Source organism: Arvicola amphibius, chromosome 18, assembly GCF_903992535.2.
Source record: "Arvicola amphibius chromosome 18, mArvAmp1.2, whole genome shotgun sequence".
NCBI lineage: Eukaryota > Metazoa > Chordata > Mammalia > Rodentia > Cricetidae > Arvicola > Arvicola amphibius.
The window spans coordinates 9,323,607-9,347,969 of NC_052064.1; the positions used below are offsets into that span (position 1 = coordinate 9,323,607).

General features: G+C 40.7%; 2 protein-coding genes across 8 annotated transcripts in view; one reads left to right on the plus strand and one right to left on the minus strand.

The window, feature by feature from the left end:
• The window catches only part of Akap9 (A-kinase anchoring protein 9), a 131,973-nt gene extending 130,589 nt beyond the window's left edge, over positions 1-1,384 (minus strand). For 6 of the 7 annotated variants that reach the window (XM_038315468.1, XM_038315466.1, XM_038315465.1 and 3 more), the window contains exon 1: positions 1,185-1,384. In XM_038315468.1, the coding sequence (XP_038171396.1) occupies positions 1,185-1,238 (54 nt within the window). In that variant the 5' untranslated portion in view covers positions 1,239-1,384. The remainder of the gene's footprint in view (positions 1-1,184) is intronic. The other variant, XM_038315462.1, reaches the window with a different exon arrangement.
• Positions 1,385-1,454: 70 nt separating this feature from the next.
• The window catches only part of Mterf1 (mitochondrial transcription termination factor 1), a 38,732-nt gene continuing 15,823 nt past the window's right edge, over positions 1,455-24,363 (plus strand). The window contains exons 1-2 of the mRNA XM_038315473.2: positions 1,455-1,671; positions 20,792-20,947. The gene's annotated coding sequence lies outside the window, so the exon portion shown is untranslated. The remainder of the gene's footprint in view (positions 1,672-20,791; positions 20,948-24,363) is intronic.

Sequence of the window (24,363 nt, forward strand, 5' to 3'; positions counted from 1 at the left end):
ATGTATAAAGAGGACTCATTTCTTATTCTGTTCATTCTATAAATATTTATTGAATAATTATTATGTTAGATAATTTTAAGTTGTATTAACATAATAATGAGCCTCTTTATATAACGTTTCAGGAAATGAACAATATTTAAAACATTTTACCAAAATGTGAAAGATAAATCACCCTAACCTCAGATGATTGTCGCTTATGACAAGTACAATACAGAAAAGCAGTTTAAAACAATGTGATGGTCCCCAAGTACAACTGCTAAAATTGAGGTCTTCATTTTAGGGAGCAGGGTCAATAGGTAAGCCCAAACAGGCAATTTTATTAAGAAATCATTATATTCCATTCATGTTGTGTCGAATTATTCATTAAGCCCACTGAAGGATACCTATGCATAATTCTTGATTGTTTATATGTCTCTCCATACACGCACGCCCACACAAAAATCAAACTCACCAAATACATAACATTTACGACGTACTACCAAATACATAACATTAAAAAGGAATTCTGTTGGTATTGTTTAATTTATAGACCCTTTCGGTGGTCAGATGTTCCATTCCACACGCTACAAAAGCTCACGTGCCATGACAAAGACCTCCAACACAAGCATACAAAAAAAAATAATTAAATAAATAAAACGCTTCTAAAAATGTTCCTGCAGCCAAGTTCACAGCTGGCACTTGTGGCACACTCAAGTCACTGCCGAGGCAGCTGTCACAGGTCAATCACACACACCCAAGAGTGCCAGCGTGACACCTAAAGCCAGCACGGCTGGTGATCAGCACACGGGTGTTCCTAAGGATAAAAAAACAAAAACAAAAAAAAACCAAACAAAACCCTAAACATCCAGTCAGAAAAGCACAAAGCCTGAACGACTGTAAAACGCCCTTTTAAAAAGTGAAAAGGGCAAAGCAATTCGTTAGCAGTTCTTCAAGGGGCTAAGGGCGGCCTGCCACCTGCTCCTCCGGTTATCTGCGGCTCCTGGGAGAAAGGAGCCGAGAGGTGCAGTCAGCAGGTCTCCACCAGCAGTCAGGGGGGCGGCTCTCCCCAGCTCGAACCTTGCCCTCCCTCCATCCCTCCACCCCCAATCCTGCTCCCCTCAACCCCCAGCCACCACCCCCAGCCTCCCCTCCCCCCGCCCACGGACACCGCCTCCCGGAGCGGCCCGAGGCCGCCGTGCTCCTACCAAAGCCCCGCCTTGGGCGATCTTCCTCAGTCTCTCCTCGTCCTCGTCCTCCATGTCGTCTGCGGGCCAGGCAGGGAAAGGGTGGAGAGGAAAGATCTGTTCAGACAGAGCTCCACGGCCGCCCGGCCGCCCGGGGCACGCTAAGCGCTCACCGGCGACTCGTGCCGGGTTGCACTAGTCCCTCCATCACCGCCGCCATCTTCGTCTCCACGTAAACACACGGGGGTGGGCGGAGCTGGGCGGAGCGGGACGGGCTGTCTGCGCAGCCGCGAGCCCGGCAGGGCAGGTGCTCGGGGCCGCGCGGCTCGTCCCGGTCGGAGTGTCGGCACCCAGCGACCTGCCACCTGCTCCTTCGGGGAGTCGGTGCTTCAGACACACCGCAGTGCATTTCCCAATTCAAGAGCAGCAGCTGCCTTGCAAGGAGAAGCCGCAGTGGGAAGTGCGGTGGCCAGGGCGGGACCCGCCTAGCAATCGTCTATCAGCCCAGGTGAACGGGGATCCGGGAGGGTTCTCTAGTCTGCCTTGCCACCACCCCCAATCCCTCCTTCTAGTCCCCACGGGTTCCCGCCCACCCAAGGTCTCCTTCAAGGCGAGCAGAAAGAACAGTTACTGCCTCCACAGGCTTCTCCCAGCTCTTTGTTCCAGAAGAGCAGAGACACTTCTCCTGGGGGCTTCTCCTTAGAAACCCTGCTGCTAAAGGAGCTTGATTTCGGAATCTGTGTTGAGAACGAACCCCGTCTACACTAACTTTCCAGCGTTAATGACCTTAAAACATCTCGTTCTTCTTTCCTATTTCTTCAGTTCTATCCCAAGCATTCAAAGCTGATGCCTGGAATAAAGCCGGGTTTTGTCCATCATATAGGGATTGCCTTTCTATATTAATATCTCCTTCTCCAAGAAGTTGATCTTGGGAGATGTCCATACCTCTAGCCCTACTCCATTGTCTTAGTCTCTTCTTTCCACCAGGTCCTCCCCTGTAATTGTGGACCAAGCAACAAAACTGCTGTAACCAAGTCTCTCCACTCTTGAGAGATAATTTCATTACAAGTTGATCATGAGTTTAACATCTGCTTCATAAATCGTGAATGAATGATATATGATAGTTCATTTCCATGAATCTCCTTAAATCTAACATTTGCCTAGGAGTTCATTCAGCTCTTACAGAGCCTTCAGGATATCTGTCATTTGGCAATTCCTGTAAGGTTGCTGAATATATTAAGGTTGTTTGAAAGACTTGGGATATTCCCCTCTTTCCTTATAATGCAGAAGTTGGTTCTCCTTTAAATTCCTCTATCTGAATTTAAATGCCTCTATGATCTGTTTTAATAAACTTTTCTAAAGCACTATCTTGGCACTCATATTAACCAAATATTTAGAGATAAACCAAGAATTATCAAGATGATCATTGACATTATGCCAATCCCAGTTAAGTTGGTTTTCACTTCATTTAATTGTTCCATTTTTAAATAATTCATTGCATAATCATACAGAGACCTAACTCTCTCCATCATCATAGTGTTTCCCATTTTTAACACGGGAAAAACTCTGTGTTTTAACTAGTCCCTTCCTTTAAGAATTCCCAGTTTTCTCACCAAATTTGCCACTGCTGACGATGAAGATGTAAGGCTCAGTGCTTCTGCACAGAACAGTAGATGCCTGACTGGATTTCAAGGCAGCCATCTAGTTTGGCAGCAGCCTGAAAAGGGGATCCAGGGAGAGCCCACCAGGAGATAAGAAAGGAAAACCCAGCCAGCAGGGGGTGACTCTGGATGCCTGTAACTCTGGCCTATGCAAGCATTTTTAAGGTTACAGGAACAAAAAGAGCGCCAGATGTAGCACAAATTCTAGCTGGTCTTAATAATAAAAACCCAGAGTCGGATATAGGGGTTAATACTGAAAGATCAGAGAAGCAGAGCAGCCAGCCACTAGAGAGTTCTTACCTCTACCAATGCTCAGACCAATGAGGGGATCCTTTCTCTAAGAATCCTTATACTGACTCTCTCTCTAGGAAATCTCAGACTGCTCTGAGCTCCTGTCTCCCTCTACCTTACATTCCTATCTCCCCCAGCCATATCACTCCTGTCTCCACATCCCTAGTGCTGGGATTAAAGGCTTGTGATCCCAAGTGCTGGCCAGGCTCTAGAGAAACCCTGTTTTGAAAAATCCAAAAAAAAAAAAATTAAAACACTCTTCAACGGTTTAAAAACCATTAGTTGGGCATGTACCAAACCAACATTGATATATTTGATATTGACATGATTTGAGCAGATATGCATAAGCTATATAGTAATAAAAACAAGTAGGAACCTGCATAAATGTATTTTCAAAATAGTACACTATATGTATAATTAATAATTTCACAAAATTTGTTCTTATTTCTAATGTCTGTTTGATTAATGTTGCATTATTATATAGGAAGAAAATGGGTTTGCATGCTAATGAAACACAAAATTTAGTACTAAAATTTTAATTTTACAAAAATAGCTTAACTAGATCAAGTGAAAGAGTATCAGGGCTGGAAGCAAAGTGATGCATTCTGGTAGCAATAAGGTAAAAAATTATAATCACAACATCTAAGACGCTTGCAGCATAACTGGCTTACAAACACTCTAGAAAAGGCAGATAAAATACATACTAAAAGCCGGGCGGTGGTGGCGCACGCCTTTAATCCCAGCACTCGGGAGGCAGAGGCAGGCGGATCTCTGAGTTTGAGGCCAGCCTGGTCTACAAGAGCTAGCTCCAGGACAGGCTCTAAAAAAAAAAAGCTGCAGAGAAACCCTGTCTCAAAAAACCAAAAAAAAAAAATACATACTAAAAACATAGAAAACCCAGTAGTAGCAGAAAATTATAAAGATACAGACATCCCAAACAAGAGTTTTAATCCCACAAAGACATGATGAGAAAATACATCTCATTTATATGATTATATCACACTTAAAATATCAAGAAAGAAACTAACTGCTAACTAATATGACTATGTCCAACAAAGTCATCCTTTAAAAATCGAAGAACTAACAAAAAATATCCAAGATAAACATACCATTGAACAGTTTGTGACCAAGAAGCCAGCATTACAGAATATACTTAAAGGAATCTTATACACAAATGCTGAAGAAAAATATGCAATCATGAGAAATCAAGGAAAAAAATCTCGCTAAGAAAAGCAAATGAAAGACAAGAAAGAAAAACATGAAATGCTATTAACTCATCAAATTATCAAACCACAAAGACAAAAAAGAGAAAAAAATTAAAATATAGAGAATTCATACAAAAAGCAGAAAACAACAATAACAAGACAGTAGAGTATTTTCCCATCAACAAGCCTCGCTATAAGGTGTAGTCTTTACATACAGAGCTGTTTTAAAGGGATGGTCATAAGGGCTCAAGTGGGTAAGGGCACTTGCTACACAAACCTGTTGACCCAAGTTTAACTCCACAGAGCTGTGTTCTGACCTTCACATGAACCCTGTAGCATATACCTTCTCTGTACCATGCATACACACATAATAATGAATAAACACATAAGTAAGAAAATCAAGTAGAGCTCTATTGAGAACCGAGGTGATAGTTTTTGCTTAGGAGGCTTAAGCAAGGGTATTTCCCTTAAGTTCCAGGTCAAGACCAGCCTGAGTTACACAGTGAGTTTCATGCCATAGTAGACCCTGTCTCAGAGAACTTTATTTGTTTGTTCTTTAGAGAAAACCATATTAACACTTGGATCAAAGAGTGAACCCCAGCTGTCTGTGGTCTACAAGAAACTTGTTTCACTGACAAAGAAACAGACTATGAGTGAGAGAAGAGAAAACGTTCCAATCAAATGGAACCTGAGGAAAAGTAGCAGTAGCCTTACTCATACCCGAAAAACTAGATTTCAGGCCAAGGTTAATCAGAAGCGAGAAAGAAGTCACAGCATAGGCTGCGGATGTAGATCAACGATGAAACACTTGCATATTTGCCTGCTTTTCACAACTTTACAGGCCCTGATTTGCTCCCCCAGATCTCTCTCTCTTTCTCTGTCTCTTTCTCTCTCACACACTATCTGTCTGTCTTTCTCTCTCTCACACACAAACACATATACAGTTACTACATATACTATGAATAATTAATTGTGCAAGTAATTCATCACAAAGCTCTAATAACTATATATGCTGTGAACATCAGTGCATTTATTTTCACAAAATAAGCACTATTGGACTTTGATGGACGAATATATCCAGATACAATAGTGGGTGACTGCAATATCCCATTTGCATTGGTAAATATGTGTGGTGATATAGTGATATTTTGTTTATGTTTCACAAAAAAAAAGCTTGCCTGAAGATCAGAGTGCAGAGCTAAGCCACTAGAGGCCAAGCAGTGGTGGGACACACCTTTAAACCCAGGACTCAGGAGACAGAGGCAGAGGGATCTCTGTTAGTTCAAAGCTACGCTGGGCTACATGAGATTGATCCAGTCTCAAAGAGAAACAGAGCCAGGTGGTGATGTCCCTCACCTTTAATCCCAGCACCAGGGAGGTGGAGACAGGGAGTGATATGGCTGGGCAGAGAGAATATAAGGTGGGCCTCAGATGCAGTCTGAGGACAGGGTCGCCCTTTAGGTCTGAGCATTAGTAGAGGTAAGAATACTCTGGGAACTAGATGCTCTCTTTCTCTGATCCTTCAACTTTCACCCCCTAATATCTGACTCCAAGATTTTATTTATTAAGACCAACTAGACTTCATGCTACAACTATGTCATCAAACTAAACAAATAAACAATTTGAGAGCTAATCTGAACACTAGCTTAAATGACTTTAACATCTAGAGAATATTCCAACAACAGTGATGAAATGCACATTCTTTTCAGCAACCAAGGACTTTTCTCTAATAGAGACCATATTTTATCCATAAAGAAAAACCTAAATAGAAAAATCAAAATAATCATTACATCTTACGGTATTTGTCAAGACCATAAAGAAAATTCTGTAGCCTAGCGTCCGACACCTGGAATTCCATCATGATCTTCTAGGTTATAAAGGGCTTGGACAGCCCCACCTCTCCAGTTCCGCCGTCCACAGCTCGTCACCTATTCTCAGGCTGGCTCCGCTCTACTCTGGCTACTGTCCTTGGTAGGTAACCCACAGTCTTAGCATCTCCAGTACCCCTGGTCTCCCTTGAAACTGAGGCTGCACCTTCACCAATGTCCTTTCTTTGTCTCCCTTCAATTCTCCAATCTGGCCAAATGGTACCAAGCTTCAGTTTCTTCCCATGACCCCTTCAACCCTGCAGCTTTCATCCCTTTCTACATCAGTACCATGTGAGTGACTCATATTGTCAGGTTCAGCTTGGGCCTCTTTGGAACACAGCTTCTGTGTGCTGTGGAAATGAGTCCCAGGGAAACATGAGCCTATTCTCTCCATGAAGTACCTTAATGGTGTTGATCTCTTATGAATAATAGCTGATTTTGGTGGGGGGCGGGAGTTGAGACAGGGTTATTTAGTGTAACACCACTGGCTGTCTTAGAACTTGCTTTGTAGACCAGGCTGGCCTTGAACTCGCAGAGATCCACGTGCCTCTGCCTCCTGAGTGCTGGGATTAAAGACGTGTGCCACCACTGTCTGGCACATATGCATATTTCAAATAGACATATATAAATAAGATAACTGGTTCCTTATAGAAAGAAACATACATTCACAAAATGTCAAAGTGTGGAATTCGTTTTGAACGATGTAGGTTATCTGTGCAGAAGCCAATTTCTGCAAGATACTCCAGGTTGCCCTCCAGCGCAGAACCTAGAGAGACAAATACCTTCCCAGCCTTCCTTCCAGCAGAGCAGCCATGCAATCAGATATGACCCATGTTGCAGCTACATGTTAGGACAGTCTGGGGAAAGTTTTAGTCACCTCATTAGAGAATTCTATACGACTCAGCAATTAAAAGATACTTTAGCGACACACATGACCTGAGAAAATCTCAAAATTACCGTTTAGAAAATAATTCAGACAAATGAGAATACTGTATGATTTAGCCTTTTTAAAAATGGGGGTTCGGCCCATCAGAACTGCAGGTGCTCCTGGGAGGCGTGAATGGACCGAGGGTAAAGGATCATGAATGAACTTTCGGTGACGATGACCTGTGTGCCGTTCTATGATGTTCTATATGTTTCAGAGGGGGAAAATGGTCTTTTGTTGATTTGTCTGACAATTACGTTAATATGTACATTCTACTTGTCAGCCATGTGGCTTAGTTTCAGATCAGCATATGAATGCTTGTCCAGTAGGTTTCTGTGAGGCAAAGCCTGAAGATATGCTTTCTCACTCAGCAATGACCAGTGGACCTTGGGGCAGCCCAGATACTGCTGGGACTGGGTGGCCTGCATGCTCTCTTCTCTCTCGTGATGTTGGTGATTCTCTTGGTGGTTTTTAGATTCACTTTATCAGTCACATAGGGACAGATGTAATCATTCCCAAAAACTCATTTATTTCCTCAAATATTTTCCCCTAAAATTCTTTGGGAAATGATGCTTCTCAGGTTTGTTATCTGGAAATACCAGCTATCACCCCCGACCCTGGGAAGTTTCTGGCTCAGTTGCAGGCAGGATCAGAGGCAATAAAAGTTAATGGGCACCTATAATGAAACAACACATTCTGGGGGGGGGGGGAACATTAAGAACAACGTGGTGTGGTGGAAAAAGAGTGTCCTACTAATGTTTGCCCTTTTATAGAGAGACTTAGTCATACCCTACCCTTTTCTAGGGCAAGGGAACAGTTAGAAAATACAAGCCAACAGTATGCAAGCAGCTTATGGGAAAACATCCCTATTTCTGTAAATATGCCTTGATAAGTTTTGAAAGATACCGTTGTGCTTGAGAATGTGTGCCCGTGTTTATCACCTTTTAGCTTTGTAAGGACAAGGATGTGCCTGATCAGACTTTTCTTTGAGCCCACTTCCCGTCCTCCTCTCTGGACCTGAATTTGGCTGGGACAGGACCCTCACATCTACTAACAGTCATTAATGCATATAGTTAAGATACATTTATTTGGGGGGACAGACAGCTAAAATTAGAGGCCATTTGAGGGATAGTGGAAACCTAATAAAGTAGAAGCTTCCTAAAGCTGAAGACAAGAAAAATTGAACTGATGCATTTCCAGAGTCCAGTATGTGTGTGTGTGTGTGTGTGTGTGTGTGTGTGTGTGTGTGTGTGTGTGTGTGTGTGTGTGTGTTTAAAGGGCTAAATACTAAAGAACTACCAGGAGTGTGACTTAGGTCACAGATCAGAAAGGCAGAAATCTGGGATCTAGTTGTCAGTAGAGCTTGTCCTGTCTGAGAACTAGGAGAGAGAATTTGGTCTGTATTTGTCTTTGGCTGATTGGTTGGCAGTCTTTGGTCTGCTTTGCTTTAGGGATGGATCACTCTGACCTTTGCTCTTCTTGTCTCTTTTCACATAGTTGGCCCTCCATTCATACCTATTTCTATGTTAAAATTACCCTTTATTTATTAGGAGCAGGTACAAGGGAGTGACCACCAAGGGAGAAGGCCTGAGCCAGAGACCTCTGAGGGACCAGATGTGAGTCAGGGACCTCCAAGGAAGCAGGCCCAAGCCAGAGACCTCTGTGGGATTTTGGCCCAAGCCAGGAACCTCCATGGGAATAGGCCCAAGACAGGAACATCTGTGGAAACAAGCCTGAGTCAGTGACTTCAGCCAGAGCAGGCCCAAGGCAGCAACCTCTGGTGGAGGAGGGTCTTCTATCTATCTGTTGATTTTATTGGTTAATTAATAAAGAAAACTGCTTGGCCTGATAGGTCAGAACATAGGTAGGTGGAGTAGACAGAACAGAAGGGAGGAAGAAGGCAGTGAGGCAGTCGCCATGCCTGTCTCTAAGACAGCCACAGGTTAAGATCTTTCCTGGTAAGCCACCACCTCATTGTGCTACACAGATTACTAAATATGTGTTAAAGCAAGATGTGAGAATTAGCCAATAAGAGGCTGAAATTAATGGGTCAGACAGTGTTTAAATGAATACAGTTTCTGTGTAATTATTCTGGTACTAAGCTAGCCGTGCAGGAGCCAGGCGGGGCAAAAAGCAGGCCTGCTCGCCTCTTCACTACAAACCTCCACAGGAGCAGGCTTGAGCCAGTGACCTCCACCAGAGCAGGCACAAGGCAACAGGAAAAGATACAAGGGAGCCACCACTAAGGGAGCAGGCTTCAGACAGAGACTTTGGCAGGATGGGTGTGAATCAGTGACATCCAAGGGAGCAGGCACAAGCAAGCAACCTCTGTGGTAGCAGACCCAAAAAGATCCTCAGGGATTGCAGAGTGACCCCAGAGAGTACTGAGCTACCTTCAGGAACACCGAGTAACCCCTGGGGTGACTGGAACCATGGCCCTGCCTGTACCACAAGGAGCAACCATCTGAGCCTTGGATCCACTGGCACCTAGAAGATTGATCACCAGAGACAAGGCCCTAACTACATCAGTCAGAGGAGAAGATGGATAGACAAGGTAAGAACACACTCAACACCACAAAGAGTAACATGACACCAATAAAAACTAGTGGCCCTAAGACAGCAAGACTTGAACAACCACACTGAACCTCATAGAAGATTAAGTGGAAAGTACACTTGAATGCATTGGCACAGGAGACCACTTCCTAAATAGTAGCATAGACACTGAAAGAAACATTAAATGGAGCCTCCTGAAACTGAGAATCCTCTTTAAAGCAAAGGACATGGTCAGCAAGGCAAAACGGCAGCCTACAGAATGGGAAAAGATCTTCACCAACCCCACATCAGACAGGCTGATCTCCAAAATACACAAAGAACTCAAGAAATTGGTCATCAAAAGAACAAATAACCCAGTTTAAAAAATGGAGTACAGACATAAACAGATATCTCTCAACTGAGGAATCGAAAATGGCTCAAAGACACTAAAGGAAATGCTCAACTTCCTTAGTCATCAGAGGAATGCAAATCAGAACAACTCTGAGATTCAATTTTAGACCTGTAAGAATGGCCAAGATCAAAAACACTGATGACAACTTATGCTGAAGAGAATGTGGGGTAAAGGAAACACTCCATTGTGGTTGGGAGTGCAAACTGATACAGCTCCTTTGGATATCAGTATGGTGATTTCTCAGAAAATTAGGAAACAACATACCTCAAAACCCAGCAATACCACTGTTGTGGGAGCTCCTTCTGCTCCTTCAGCCAATAGCTGCTGAGATACCAGCCCATTGGGGCATGGTCTCTCTTTCTTAAGCAGCAACTGCCCTCCGCTCCCTCTCTGGCTTCCAGCTCCACTTCCGGCGACTAGGCTCCCTTCCTGATTGCGCAGAGGGCTGTTGTCTGGGATGGTGATCTGTAAGTTTTTACCCCTTAAATAAATAATTATTCTGTTAATCATAATTCCAAACTGGTATGGGATTGTTTGTGATTTACGCCTTCATACCACTTTTGGGTATATACCCAAAGGTGCTCAACTGTGTTCATAGCACCATTGTTTGTCATAGAACCTGGAAACAACCTAAATGCCCCTTGACTGAAGAATGGATAAGGAAAATGTGGTACACTTACACAATGGAGTGCTACACAGCAGAAAAAAGTAATGACATCTTGAAATTTGTGGGCAAATGAATGGATCTAGAAAACATCATACTGAGAGAGGTAACCCAGACCCTGAAAGACAAATATCATATGGCTTTTAGACATAAAGCAAAGAAAACCCAGCCTACAATTCACAATCCCAGAGAACCTAGACAACAAAGAGGACCCTAGGAGAGACATACATGGATCTAATCTACAAGGGAAGTAGAAAAATACAGGATATCCTGAGTAAATTGGAAGCATGGGGACCATGGGAGAGGGTTGAAGGAGAGGGGAGAGGAAGGATGGGGAGCAGAGAAAAATGTAGAGCTCAATTAAAAACAATAAAAAAGATCAGTGATGATGACAGACTAGCAGAAGATGGAAGAAAATAAGGGCATGTCTCATCCCAGAGACATCCCAAGGTAGGGGAAAGCCTAGGACATTAAAGAGGGTGGAATGCTGGGCTCACAGTCTTGTTTAGCTTCCTGTTTAAAGAGTGAAGTCACCAAGACTTGACTAAGGAAGGGACTTGTGTAGATTCACATCTCAAATTGGGAGTGTCCACACTAGAACCCATGTCTCCCAATTGTCACTGAGCCAGGGAAGAGCAAGGCAAGCCCTTGGCAACCAATTCCCTGGAAAAGGTCAGTTGGCCTGGCCTAGCCCACTCTTGAGGCTGTGCACGCAGAAGACCGAATGGCACTCCCAACCATCTCCGCGTCTCTACAGGACCCTTGCCAAGTTACCTGACATTCTGCATCACAGATTCCATATCTATCAAATGGGGATAACAACAATATTAAATGCTCAATCCAACACTGAGTTCAAGCTTAATGCTCACTAATCAGATATTAAAGATGATACTTTTAATATTGAAAAAAGAACACTATGCCCACATTCATGAGAGGTGGGATGGGTGACTTTTGATCATTTGGTGGGTTATGGATGTTTGTCATTGTTTAGGGGGTTGGTTGCAAGTTGTTATTGGTCATGATCAAGGAGGTAACTAAACAAAGGAGACTAGATTAAGGAAGGTTTTTTTCTTTCTGTCTTTTCTCTTTTTTCTTTTCAATTCCTTTATCCTTCTTTCTCTTTTATCTTTAAAAAAGGTGCCGGTGGGGATATGGAAATGATAGGATACTGCTTGTCCCTCTTCAGAAGAGATTGCTGCTGCCTCTCTTCTCCCATTCCCTCTCTCTCTCTCTCTCTCTCTCTCTCTCTCTCTCTCTCTCTGTGTGTGTGTGTGTGTGTGTGTGTGTGTGTGTGTGTGTGTCCCCTGCTCCCCCTTCCCTTTCCCTTCTATTACTTACTGAATAAACTCTATACTCAAACTCTCTCAGAAAAACAAACGATAGGATAAAAGGATTGATTATTGAATCTACTTTTAAATGCAACTAATTGTTTCAAGCATTTTGCATTGGTATGGGGTTTTGTACATTGATACAAATTTAAGGTTATTTTACAACATACTCTAAGATATTGTACCTATGCAACTCATTTAAAATTGTAATATAAAGTTTGTAATACAAACTGTTTAGGATGACTATGATAACAATCAAACTTGTACTAAATGTTTAGATGTAGACAGAAATAAGCTTTATTTAGCCTCATGTATTTTAGATAGGTGGTTTTTGAACAGTTCCTGAGATCTGCAGAATATGGCATTTAAAGTGTTTTAATAACATAAAACTTCTCATCTTTTTTATTGATTTTTATTGAGCTCTACATTTTTCTCTGCTCCTCTCCCTGACTTTTTTATTTATTTTATTAAAAATTTCCACCTCCTACCCTCCTCCCATTTCCCTCCCCCTCCCCTCATTTCCCTTCCCCCTCCCTCTCCAGTCCAAAGAGCAGCCAGGGTTTCCTGCCTTGTGGGAAGTCCAAGGTCCTGCCCCTGGCAGCAACAATCTATTTCCAAAAAAAATGATGGGCATCAAAGAACCTTCATATGGAGCTTTCTTCAAATGTGGCAAAGCTATCCACTGGGCAAGAAACTGCCCTTGTCTCAACTGCCGACAGTATGCTGTCCAAATTGGACAAGCAGGTCACAGAGGATGTCAACTGCCAAGATAAGGTAGGCCAGTCCTTCAAAATCCCTGCTACACAGAAAGGTTTGTCGGCTGTTCTGGGCCTATAGGCCCAGGATTGATGCTCCAGTGTTGCAGAGGCACCTTAGTGATTGTCCAGGCAGCCAGATGTCTCTGTTGTTTCTATGGTTTTTGAAGTTGATTGTGCTGTCCTCTGTGTTTACTCATTTTCAGGTCTCTGACTGGGTGAAGACTAAGTAGTTAGAGTTTTACAGTTTTTCTTGTTACCAAATTCAGCAAATGCAAATGGACTCAACATTGTAAATGTAATTCTCATCTGATAATTGTTTTTACTGTATATAGGTTCACTGCGTTAAGGTTAAAACCATCATATTTTATTGAGCCCAAAAGGAGGAAATATTACAGGATATTTGGTCACACTGTGAACACTGAGAATGTGTTAATTAAATAAAAGACTGAGGTCCTGAGGCAGAGCCAGCAGCTAGTTGACAGGAAGTAGTCATAGAGGGTAAAGAGGGAGTCAGGAAGACAGAAAATGCACAGGAAAAAAAGGGAAGGAAAGTTTGATTGTTTCTTTTGGATTGGAAGGATGGAAAAAACTCTCCAGAGAAGCTGGTTAAGAAGGAAGGCCAACTAGCTGCTCCTCAACCTCTCTGAGCTAGCACGTTTTCACCACAGCCTCTGATTACTGAGGATTTATTGGTAGAATTGTTCAATATAAATTTTGATAAAAGCAATAAGGAGGCTGCTAGGAATTTTAAGTCAGGTAAGTTATGAACTTGGAGACACAAAGCATAATTGGAGTCAGGGAAGAAATGGTCATGTGATATTAGAGAACACTGTAAACTTCTCTGTTCCTTTCCCTATTCTTGGCTTTCAGAATACCACATGAATAGAGACTTGGCAAATACTCTCAGATGGGATATGGAAAGTATCCCCTCTAGGGAAGTGCATCAGAACAAGAGAAGATGTCTGTGTTGAAAGCCTTACAACTCATGTCTCTGGCAGATCATCCTTAGAGGAATCCACATATCATTAAGCTCATTTGAACAGATTATCAGCCACTAGAGATGTGAAGGAATCATTTAACATGACAAATGGAAGCAAAGACAAAGTAAAAAGGGGGGGGGCACCCAGACACAAGGCACAGAGACAGAGCACGGAGAGGAGAAAACCCACTTCCAGCACACATAATGAAACTTCTCAGAGACTAACATCGGGCACTGATGGCATACATGAGGTCAAACTTAGATCAACTAATAGGACTTTTGTAACATAATCAGAAATAAAGCATAGGGTATAAATTTTGAAATAAATAAACCAAAAGAACTTTTCAAAAATAATGAGCATGAAATTCCACTTTGAAAAAACTCACAGATTGGTGAGGACTTGTTTTAGGCATCTGTGTGTTCTGCTGACTGCAGGCCTCTTGCAAAAAGTATGATATGGAGCCAGTAAACTTTGAGGATGTAGCAGTGAATTTCACCTCAGAAGAGTGGGCTGTGTTAGATTCTAGTCAAAAGAAGCTCTACAGAGATGTGATAAAGGAAACATTTTTGAACCTTGTCTCCATAGAAAAAGCACTAGAAGAAAATATTGAAGAAGACTTTAAAGATCTCAGCAGGAATATGGGAATTCAGGCGATTGAGAAAGACCGTGAATATGAATGTCATACTGAGTGTGATAAAAACCAGCAACCTATTCCAGAGAGTATGATCAATAAAGACATGCCTTCCAGAGTAAGAACTCATGAAACTCCATTGCATATAAGAAACAGTATTGGTCATTTATCCTTACATGGGTATCTCAGAGAAAAAACTAGAGAGAAACCACCACCGTATAGGGAAGCTGTGGTAAAAGCTTTTACACATCAGAAACATTGGAAAAATAACTGTTATTCTGAATCACTTCAGGTACTTGAAGCTTCTCCTAAAGAGAAACCCTGTAAACATCAACAATGTAATGAAGCCTGTAGGAGTCTCTGTTTTGATCAGCCTCAGGAGAGAACTCACACTGGATATAAAGTCAATGAGAACGTCTTAATGAGATACACATATGGCCAGAATGATGAAGGAACCCATAAAGAAGTGAAACAATTTGTATGTAGTTTCTTTGAAGAATCCTTCATTGATTCCAGTGACATTACCAACCATGAAAAAAGTCATGTTGAAGAGAAATGGTACATTTGTAGGCAGTGTGGCAAAATATTTAAATATGCAACATGTCTTGAGAAACAAGAAGTAACTCACAAAGGAGAGAAGCCATATGCTTATATACATTGTGGAAAAGCCGTCGCCCAATGCAGTCATCATAACAGTCATGAAAGCAGTTACATTGGACAAAAGCCTTATGTCTGCAAACATTGTGGAAAAAACTTCACGCGTTCTTCTTATCGAAACATTCACGAAAGAATTCACACTGGAGAGAAAGCTTATGCATGTAAGCATTGTGGAAAAGCCTTCAACAATCCCAGTAGTCGTAACAGACATGAAAGGAGCCACACTGCAGAGAAACCTTATGCCTGTAAGCACTGTGGAAAAAACTTCACCCGTTCTTCTCATCGAAACACTCATGAAAGAATTCACGCTGGAGAGAAACCTTACACATGTAAACATTGTGGAAAACCATACACTAGTTCCAGTGCTTGTAGCATTCATGAAAGAATGCACACGGCAGAGAGGCATTACACATGCAAGCATTGTGGAAAAGCCTTTTTCTGTCCCAGTCATCTGAATATCCATAAAATAATTCACACTGCAAAAAAGCCTTATGCATGTAAGCATTGTGGAAAAGCCTTCAAGTACCCCAGTAACTGTAACAGACATGAAAAGAGCCATGCTGCTGAGAAACCTTATGCATGAGCATTGTGGAAAAGCCTTCAACAACCCCCGTAGGTGTAACAAACATGAAAGGAGCCACACTATAGGGAAGCAGAAGATTTATACATGGAAGCATTGTGGAAAACCCTTTGGCATCATCATCTGAACATCCATGAAATAATTCACACTGGAAAAAAACCTTATGTATGTAAGCATTGTGGAAAATCACTCAACAACCCCAGTAATTGTAACAAACATGGAAGGAGTCACACTGCAGTGAAACCTTATTCATGTAGGCATTGAAAAAAAGCCTTCAATAATTTCAGTTCCTGTAAGACTCATTAAAAAGAGTTCATATTAAAGAGAATTCTTGTACATTTAAGCATTGTGAAAAAGTCTTTACCTGCTCCAATCACCTGAACATTCATGAAAAGAATCACATGGGAGAAAGGTCTTGAGCATGTAGGCATCTTGGAAAAGCCTTTAGTGACCTCAGTAGTCATAACTGGCATGAATAAAGTCACACTTTATTGAAGCCTTATTCATGTAAGCATTGTGTAAAACCACTTCACCAATTTCTATTCGTAAGGTTCATGAAAGAGATTATACTGAAGAGAAGTGTTATGCATGTACACATTGTGGAAAACTCCACAATGTCAGCTGAACATTCATGAAAGGGTTCAAACTGGAGAGAAGGCTTTTACATGTAAACTTTACAGAAAAACTTTCAACACTTCAACTTGTCCTAATTTGCATGAAAAAAAAATCACACTGGAGAAAAACCCTTTGTGTGTAAAAGATGTGGAAACTGTTCATTCTATTGACCTTAAACATAAAATTGTTTACTTGAAAGTAAAGCCTTATACACATAAGAATTGTGGAAAAGCCTTCAGCTGCCCTTGTGATCATAACAGATCTGAAACACTTCATACTAGTCAGTAGCCTAATGCATGTAACCATTGTCAGAAAGTCTTTACTAGATTCACTTGGTATAAGAGTAGAAACATTCACATTGGATAGAAACCTTTTGTATGTAAACATTGTATACAAACCATTTCTTTGTTCTTGCCATTTTAACAAGTAGAGAGATGTCACACAGTGTCTGTAATGTGGGAAAGTCTTCAGCACATCCAGTTTCTGTAACCCTCATGCACAGAATTACACTGGAAAGAATTTTAATGCATATATTCATTTAAGTATTGTTCAAAGCCATCAGCAGTTCTTGTTGCCATGATGTTCTAAAGAATTCACTCTGAGCCGGGTGGTGGTGGCGGCGGCGGCGGCGGCGGCGGCGGCGGCGGCGGCGGCGGCGGCGGCGGCGGCGGCGGCGGCGGCGCACGCCTTTAATCCCAGCACTCGGGAGGCAGAGGCAGGCGGATCTCTGAGTTCGAGGCCAGCCTGGTCTACAAGAGCTAGTTCTAGGACAGGCTCTAGAAACTACAAGAAAACCCTGTCTCAAAAATCAAAAAAAAAAAAAAAAAAAGAATTCACTCTGGAGACAGACTTTATGTATAACAAACCATGTGGAAAATCTTTTAGCATCCACAGTTCCTACTAAATAACTTTTTCACTTGTGAGAACCTTAATGTTTAGAATAAATGTGGGGAAATATTCAAAGTGTTTGAATGAATAAAACTTAAAAAAAAAACCTCACGATTGTCTAGCATCATGAAGAAAAGTTTATTACATCAAAGTGACTGCTAAGAAATTACAGGACTCAGAAGATAGATTTTTCCATACTTAATTTCTTGTCCCTCTTTTGTCTTTGAGTTTTGCTTAAGAAAATCATTGCTCTGGTTAAATTAAACTATATGTTTAGTCTTTGTACCCACTCTACCCAAAGCTTCACCAGGTGAATAAGACTGCAGAAAATTCCTGCTGACCCGTGAAACTCTTAACAGTCTACTCATCCTACTCTTTCTCACGGTGTCCTCCTCACTATATCTTCTTTCTCATCAGTGTCAACCCTCAGTAGCTTTCTGATGTTGTAGGACGCCATTTGTTCCATTCCTGGCTGCCCAGAACCAAAATAACCACACAGAAACTGTATTAATTAAATCACTGCTTGGCCCATAAGTTGTAGCTTCTTACTGGCTAACTCTTACATCTTAATTTAACCCATTTCTATTAATCTGTGTATTGTCATGTGGCTGTGGCTTACCAGGTAAATTTCCAGATTCTGTCTCCGGCAGGGCTACTTGGCTTCTCTCTAACTCTGCCTTCTTTCTCCCAGCATTCAGTTTAGTTTTCTCCACCTAGCTCTGCTCTACCCTATTACAGGCCCAAAGCATCTTCTTTATTAACAATGATATTCACAGCATACAGAGGGGAATTCCACATTACCTTCCCTTATCTAGCTAAATAAAAAGGAAGATTTTAACTTTAACATAGTAAAATTACATATAACAAAATATATCAAGTAAGAATTATAGTTACTGAATGCTGGACGAAAGAAGGGTGGAGTTGGAGGGACTCCATGGAGTTGCCACCAGAGTCAGACATGCCAAAACTTTGCCGGTAAACCACTGTCACATGGCGATATACAGATAAATAAAAATGGGTTAAATTGGTATAAGAGTTAGACAATAAGGAGCTAGAGCTGAAGGGCCAAGAGGTGATTTAGCTAATATAGTTTCTGTGTGATTATTTCGGGTCTGTGCTAGCTGGACAGCTGGAAAGAACAAGCAGCCTCTCTACAACACTTTTTTTTTTATTATTATAGCTGTCTATTCTTTTTTTCTCTTCCAAGCCTATGTACATTTTTAAAACTCACTATGTCTCATTTAGAGGACTTTTATGTCTGAATCTGTCCTTATTACATATCTGTAACCCTTTTCTGACCAGGATGGCTTTTTAAAATGCTAAGCGCTTGGTCTAAGTGGCCCTGGGTGCTGGCTCTGCCTCTCTCAGGCTTTAAATATGGTGGAGGTAGTCCACCACAGGCTCTATGACTGCCAGGTGGGAGTCATCCTCAGCACGTCAACTCTGGGTAGCACCATGCAGCATATAAACCCTTTTTATCTGAGTAAAAGCTTTATCTGTTATGTAGCTCACTGCATGGCCTGGAAATATCTCTGTGTATGGCAATGGGAATCTACCATGGTTTCTACATATGCACACCTAGCAGACTGATCCCACTGCCTGCCCAGGTAGAGAGTGCTGAGTCCTGGGCATGGTCTCAGCTACTTTTCTCTCAACCCCAAGTGGGCACATAAGCTTCCAGACCCAAAGTAGGTGTCTGGCATCAACCCCCCCCCCCAAAAAAAACAGCCAGAGTTTGTTGCTGGCAGCATGAACCACGAAGCCACCATTTTGAAACCATGCAGTTTTTTTTCTACTTCCGCTGAATCGGGAAGACTTTTCTTAAAGGAGCTGCTGCATGCCACCAGCAAGCAAAGCCAATCCAAAAACTTTATTTTTTAGTGTATAGATTTTTTTCAAGCTCTCCCAGGTGTAGATTTACCTAGCACACACTGGAGCACCAATTTGTTGTAAGAGGTTGCTTGTTCTGTTCCCAGCTGCCCAGAACCGAAATAACCACACAGAAACTGTATTAATTAAATCACTGCTTGGCCCATAAGCTGTAGTTTCTTACTGGCTAACTCTTACATTTTAATTTAACCCATTTCTATTAATCTGTGTATTGCCATGTGGCTGTGGCTTACCAGGTAAATTTCCAGATTCTGTCTCCAGCAGGGCTACTTGGCTTCTCTCTAACTCTGCCTTCTTTCTTTCAGCATTCAGTTTAGCTTTCTCTACCTGGCTCTGCTCTACCCTATCACAGGCCCAAAGCAACTTCTTTATTAACCAATGGTATTCACAGCATACAGAGGGAAATTCCACATCACTTTTACTTTCTCTGGCAATCTAACTACTTTTGTGGAGGAACATTTTTCCTATCAATTAAAAGAGATTTTATAGAACCCTCCACTGTCATCAGATGTATGTCATAGTAAAATGATTACCAGCCTCCTTGAGTTCTATATTAGTCAAATTGAATAAAGTCAGAGAGTAAATTAAAGATGCTATGATATTTACAAGTTTTTTTAAAAAATATTACTATCAAGAACTTTTCCTTAGGAATTTACCAGATGATATATCTATTAAAATGTGGAACAACAACAACCAACAACAAAAGCAGTAGTATAAGGTTAAGGACACAAACAAAAAACTCAGCACAGAGGACAGATAATAGGGGAATATAGGATGGTGTTGAGAGAAGAGTTGAAGAATACCTAAAATACAGTTCAGACAGGAGCAAGAAGACCATAGTCCAGGAGGAATGTCTCCACATAAAAAGAGTGAGAGAGAAACAGAGAGAGGCCCAATAAATTCCCTGATACGTTTGTTCATAATGAGAAGACTTTTATAGTCATGTTGGAGAGCTCATGAATAATTGAGAAGTTAAACAATACTAAATAACATCATGTACTTAGCAATATTTTTATAATCCTATTGAATAGTGATTTGCTAGCAAAAATAAGTTCAATTAGAAAAATATGCAGAAGTGATGTGCAGAAGCAAAACCCAATTTTTCCTAAAAGGTAGAAATACAGGATTATCTATAGTGGAATAATGAAAACAGCAACATTAGTATACTTTGAGTTACGAATGTAATAGCTAAAGAAAGACGTTGAAAGAGACTTACATTGGAGGCCCTTTCACCTGTGCTTCATTTATAGCTTTACAGTAGTATTTGACTTTTTATTATTCAAGTGCAATCTTGGTTAAAAAAATGTTTAAATATATACATTTAAATAAAACAAATATATAGTATTATATAAACATCAGTCAGAATTATAGAGATACAAAAAGGAGTGGTCAACATCATGATGTCACAAGTCCACTCCAAAAACTCAGTCCAGTATCTGGGTTTGGTGGTGTATGCCTTTAATTCCAGCACCAGGGAGGCAGAGGCAGGTAGATCTTTGTGAGTTCGAGGCCAACTTGTTCTACTAAGTGAGTTCTAGGACAGTCAGGACTGTTATACAGAAAAACTCTGTCTCAAACAAACAACAAACCAAAAACTTTGTCTAGTATCTTAATACCAAGAAGATAGTTAAGAGTCCATGCAACTGTTTAAATCCCAGCTAAGACCCTAAGCAATAGAGTAGAGAGTGCCCAACTGGCCTTGCCCAGTAGTCAGACTGATGAATATCTTAAATATCACCATAGAACCTTTGTCCGGAGAATGATGGAAACCGAGGCAGAGACCCGTATTGGAGCACTGGACTGAGCTCCCAAGGTCCAGTTGAAGAGTGGAAGAAATGAGAATATGAGCAAAGAGGTCAAGACCATGATGGGTTCACCCACTGAAACAGTCTACCCGAGGTAATGGGAGCTCACAAAGTCCAGCCAGACTGGGAAGGAACAAGTTAGAACCAAACTAGTCCCTCTGAATGTGGTTGACAGTTGCATGATTGGGGCAGACTGAGGGGCCACTTGCAGTGGCACCAGGATTTATCTCTACTGCATGTACTGGCTTTTTGGCAACCTATTCTCTTTGGATGGATACCTTGCTCAATCTAGATATAGTAGGGAGGGCCTTGGACCGTCCACAAAGCAATGTGTCTTACCTTCTCTGTTGAGTGGATGGGGGGAGTAATTGAAGGGAATGGGAAGAGCAGAGGGAGTGGGAACTTGGATCGGTATGTATAATAAAAAAGATAGTTTTTCTTTTTTAATAAATAAATAAATAAATACCTTTAAGCAAAGATTTCATAAAACACCTTAGCAATTCATTTATCTGAATATTTTTAAGTTTATATAATAAGAAAATACAAATAAGCGTTACACACATGTAAAGGCTACTATATTGTAATATAATGAATATCTGTGCGTCCAGGACCCAGTTTAAGAAAAGTACATTTCCAGAACTGTTTTAACCGAGTATTCTTCCCCATATGCCATTCGTGGGAACAGAATATCATTCTTTCTAAAAAATAAAAGAAATCAGCCTTCCCTGTAAGGATTTAAATTAATTTCCTCTGGATTTATTTTCTGGAGATAAATGTCTCTAGAATGTCTTCACTTCCACTTAAAATGCTTCATATGGAAAGATCCAGTTTCCAGTTCAGTTCTTACCCAGCCAGGCAAACCATATATCCAGACATGTTTAACTCAATTGACCTGAAATTTCCTCACTTTTTAAAAAGACCCTAATTTTAATTTCCTGGGTTATTACAAAAATGAAGAGCTAATGAACATAAAACACTACTTATCTATATTTATGTAGCAAATTAATAATTGTGATGTGATAATGTCACACATGGTATGAGTTTTATAGTCATGTTGGAGAACTTATGAATAATTGGCAAAAAGTTAAGCAATACTAAACAACATCACTGTACTCAACAATATTTTTATAATCTTATTAAAATGAATAATGATTTGGCTAGCAATAATAATTTCAAACTAGATAAGTTGAAACTAGATCTTTCTATAGGAATCATTTTACATGAAAGTAAAGACATTCTATAGACATTTATCTCCAGAATTAATTAACTGGATGTATTAAACTTCTTCCTTTGCTTATGTTTGCTTCAAAAAATTAACATATTCTGGAAAAAATATTTTACTGCTTTTTCAAAACATTTTAATAACACAATCCAGTCATCTGAATGATTCTGTGGGTCTGAGCATCAATGTCAAGGGTTCACAGATGTGAATTATGTGCTGTGTCCTTAAGCTGTCCCTCTAGAATCTGCATGAATAATTTTTGATTGATTATGCAAATATTGGTGCCAAGTGTCCTATTCATCGATGAATTTAAAGTCTTTTAAAAGGCTAGTAGATGAAGAAACTCACAGAAGCTGCGCACAGAAATGAGCCCTAAATGGGAGATCTACATCACACCCCCTTCTCTTCAGGCTCGGGGCACAGCAGGGCAGCTGCGTACATGTTCTCACAGTTGATATGGCAGTATACATAAGACCTGTGCAAGCTGAGGCCAGCTCAAAACCCAGCACAGAGAGGGGAGCGGGACATGAAGTCCCACCCCTTGCTGAGGAGGTATTGGCAGTTAAAACATTTTTAATTTAATTTTTTAATTTCTTTAAGAGCATTGCCTCTAGTAAATTGATCACACTTCAGTGGAAGGCCACACACCCAAGAATATATATGGGCAGCACAAGTTGGACTTGATGGATTAAAAAAAGGATATAAGGTTGCGTGGGCAGGTAAGGGTAGGACGGACCTGAGCGGAGTTGAATATAAATTAAAATACATTGTATGAAATTATCAAAGAACTAATAAAAAAGCAAAACAAAAAAGGAACAAAACAAAACAATAAAATGCTTCTTGTGTTATGATTTTCTCACTTGTTAACAAACTGAATTAGTTGCTACACACTGTCAGCTTGTTCCTTCTTTCAAATATGTTTGTCCCTAATTTATAAACTATAAAAACATTATTGTTCTGTTACAAAGAAATAAGTAGATTATAAGCATATTTTCATTCCCTCTCATACATTATTATTGGAAGTGAAAGTGGGTATAACTTTTATGAAGGGCAATTTGGTCCTACTTATCACAGTGAAAATGTTCCTACCCTGATTAAATTTCAAGGCTTGGGTGTTTGTTCTGCAGATAACATTTATTATTCAACACCAGCACACAAATATGTGCTGCCAATTCTTGTGATGGTAGAAGATGGAAAGCATCTTGTAAGGAACTCCATAGATTTTAATGACCTTACACAGTGGATCACTATGCAGAAACAAGCTGGAATGATGACCTTCTTATGTACTGACTCAGAACAAACTTCAAGACTATAAATTCAAGAAACAGAAAGAACATGATCATACTGGCTTTCATATGAAAAAATTAGATGGAAGGAGGGAGAGAGAGAATGGAAAGGGCAGAAATAGAAAGGGAGAGGAGAGAGATGGAGAGGAAGAGGGTGAGAAAGAAAGGGGAGATGGGAATAAAAATGGATGGACAGGGTACATTTACCTGGTATGTGTTGGTACATCATGATTTGTCATTGGAAGATCCTCCAAGACATTGGACAGAGTGCATCAATAGAGGGAAATTGGGCCACTGAGGAATGGTATAGAGATTTACATTTATCTTATGTATTTGGAACTTTCTTCCAAATTGTATAGACATAGCTCTTAAAAGTAAAACAACCCAGCACTCGGGAGGCAGAGGCAGGCGGATCTCTGTGAGTTCGAGACCAGCCTGGTCTACAAGAGCTAGCTCCAGGACAGGCTCCAAAAAAGCTGCAGAGAAACCCTGTCTCGAAAAAACCAAAAAAAAAAAAAAAAGTAAAACAAATATACCATGAGGCAGGATAAAGATGCCCTTTGATAACTACTTTTTATGTCCTCTAACCCACTTCATCATTTGAAGAGGACTAAGTTATTTTGTTAGTTGACAAGAGAATATACTCTTCTCCCATTACAAATAGCCTGAAAATAATGTCAAGTAATTAGAGACTTGGATCTCTTAACTATAACATTTAAAAACTTTCCTGCCTTGTAAATATGCCACTGGAGTTGGATCTCTTCCATCTAAATAGAACTGCAGAGTTGATGGCTGGAAAGAGAGAAAAGACTTCCCTTTGGCCCTGGAGTTTGTGTCAAATTGTTTCAAGATATAAGATACACAGTCTTAGAGTAATTGTCTAGCATAACATTCTACTACATTTCTGAAGAGTGTTGAGTTTTTATGATAGAAAATATGTTACAGATCACAAATTGAAATGATATTTGTAAACCACTTAAGAAACTAATAGAAATCCTATTT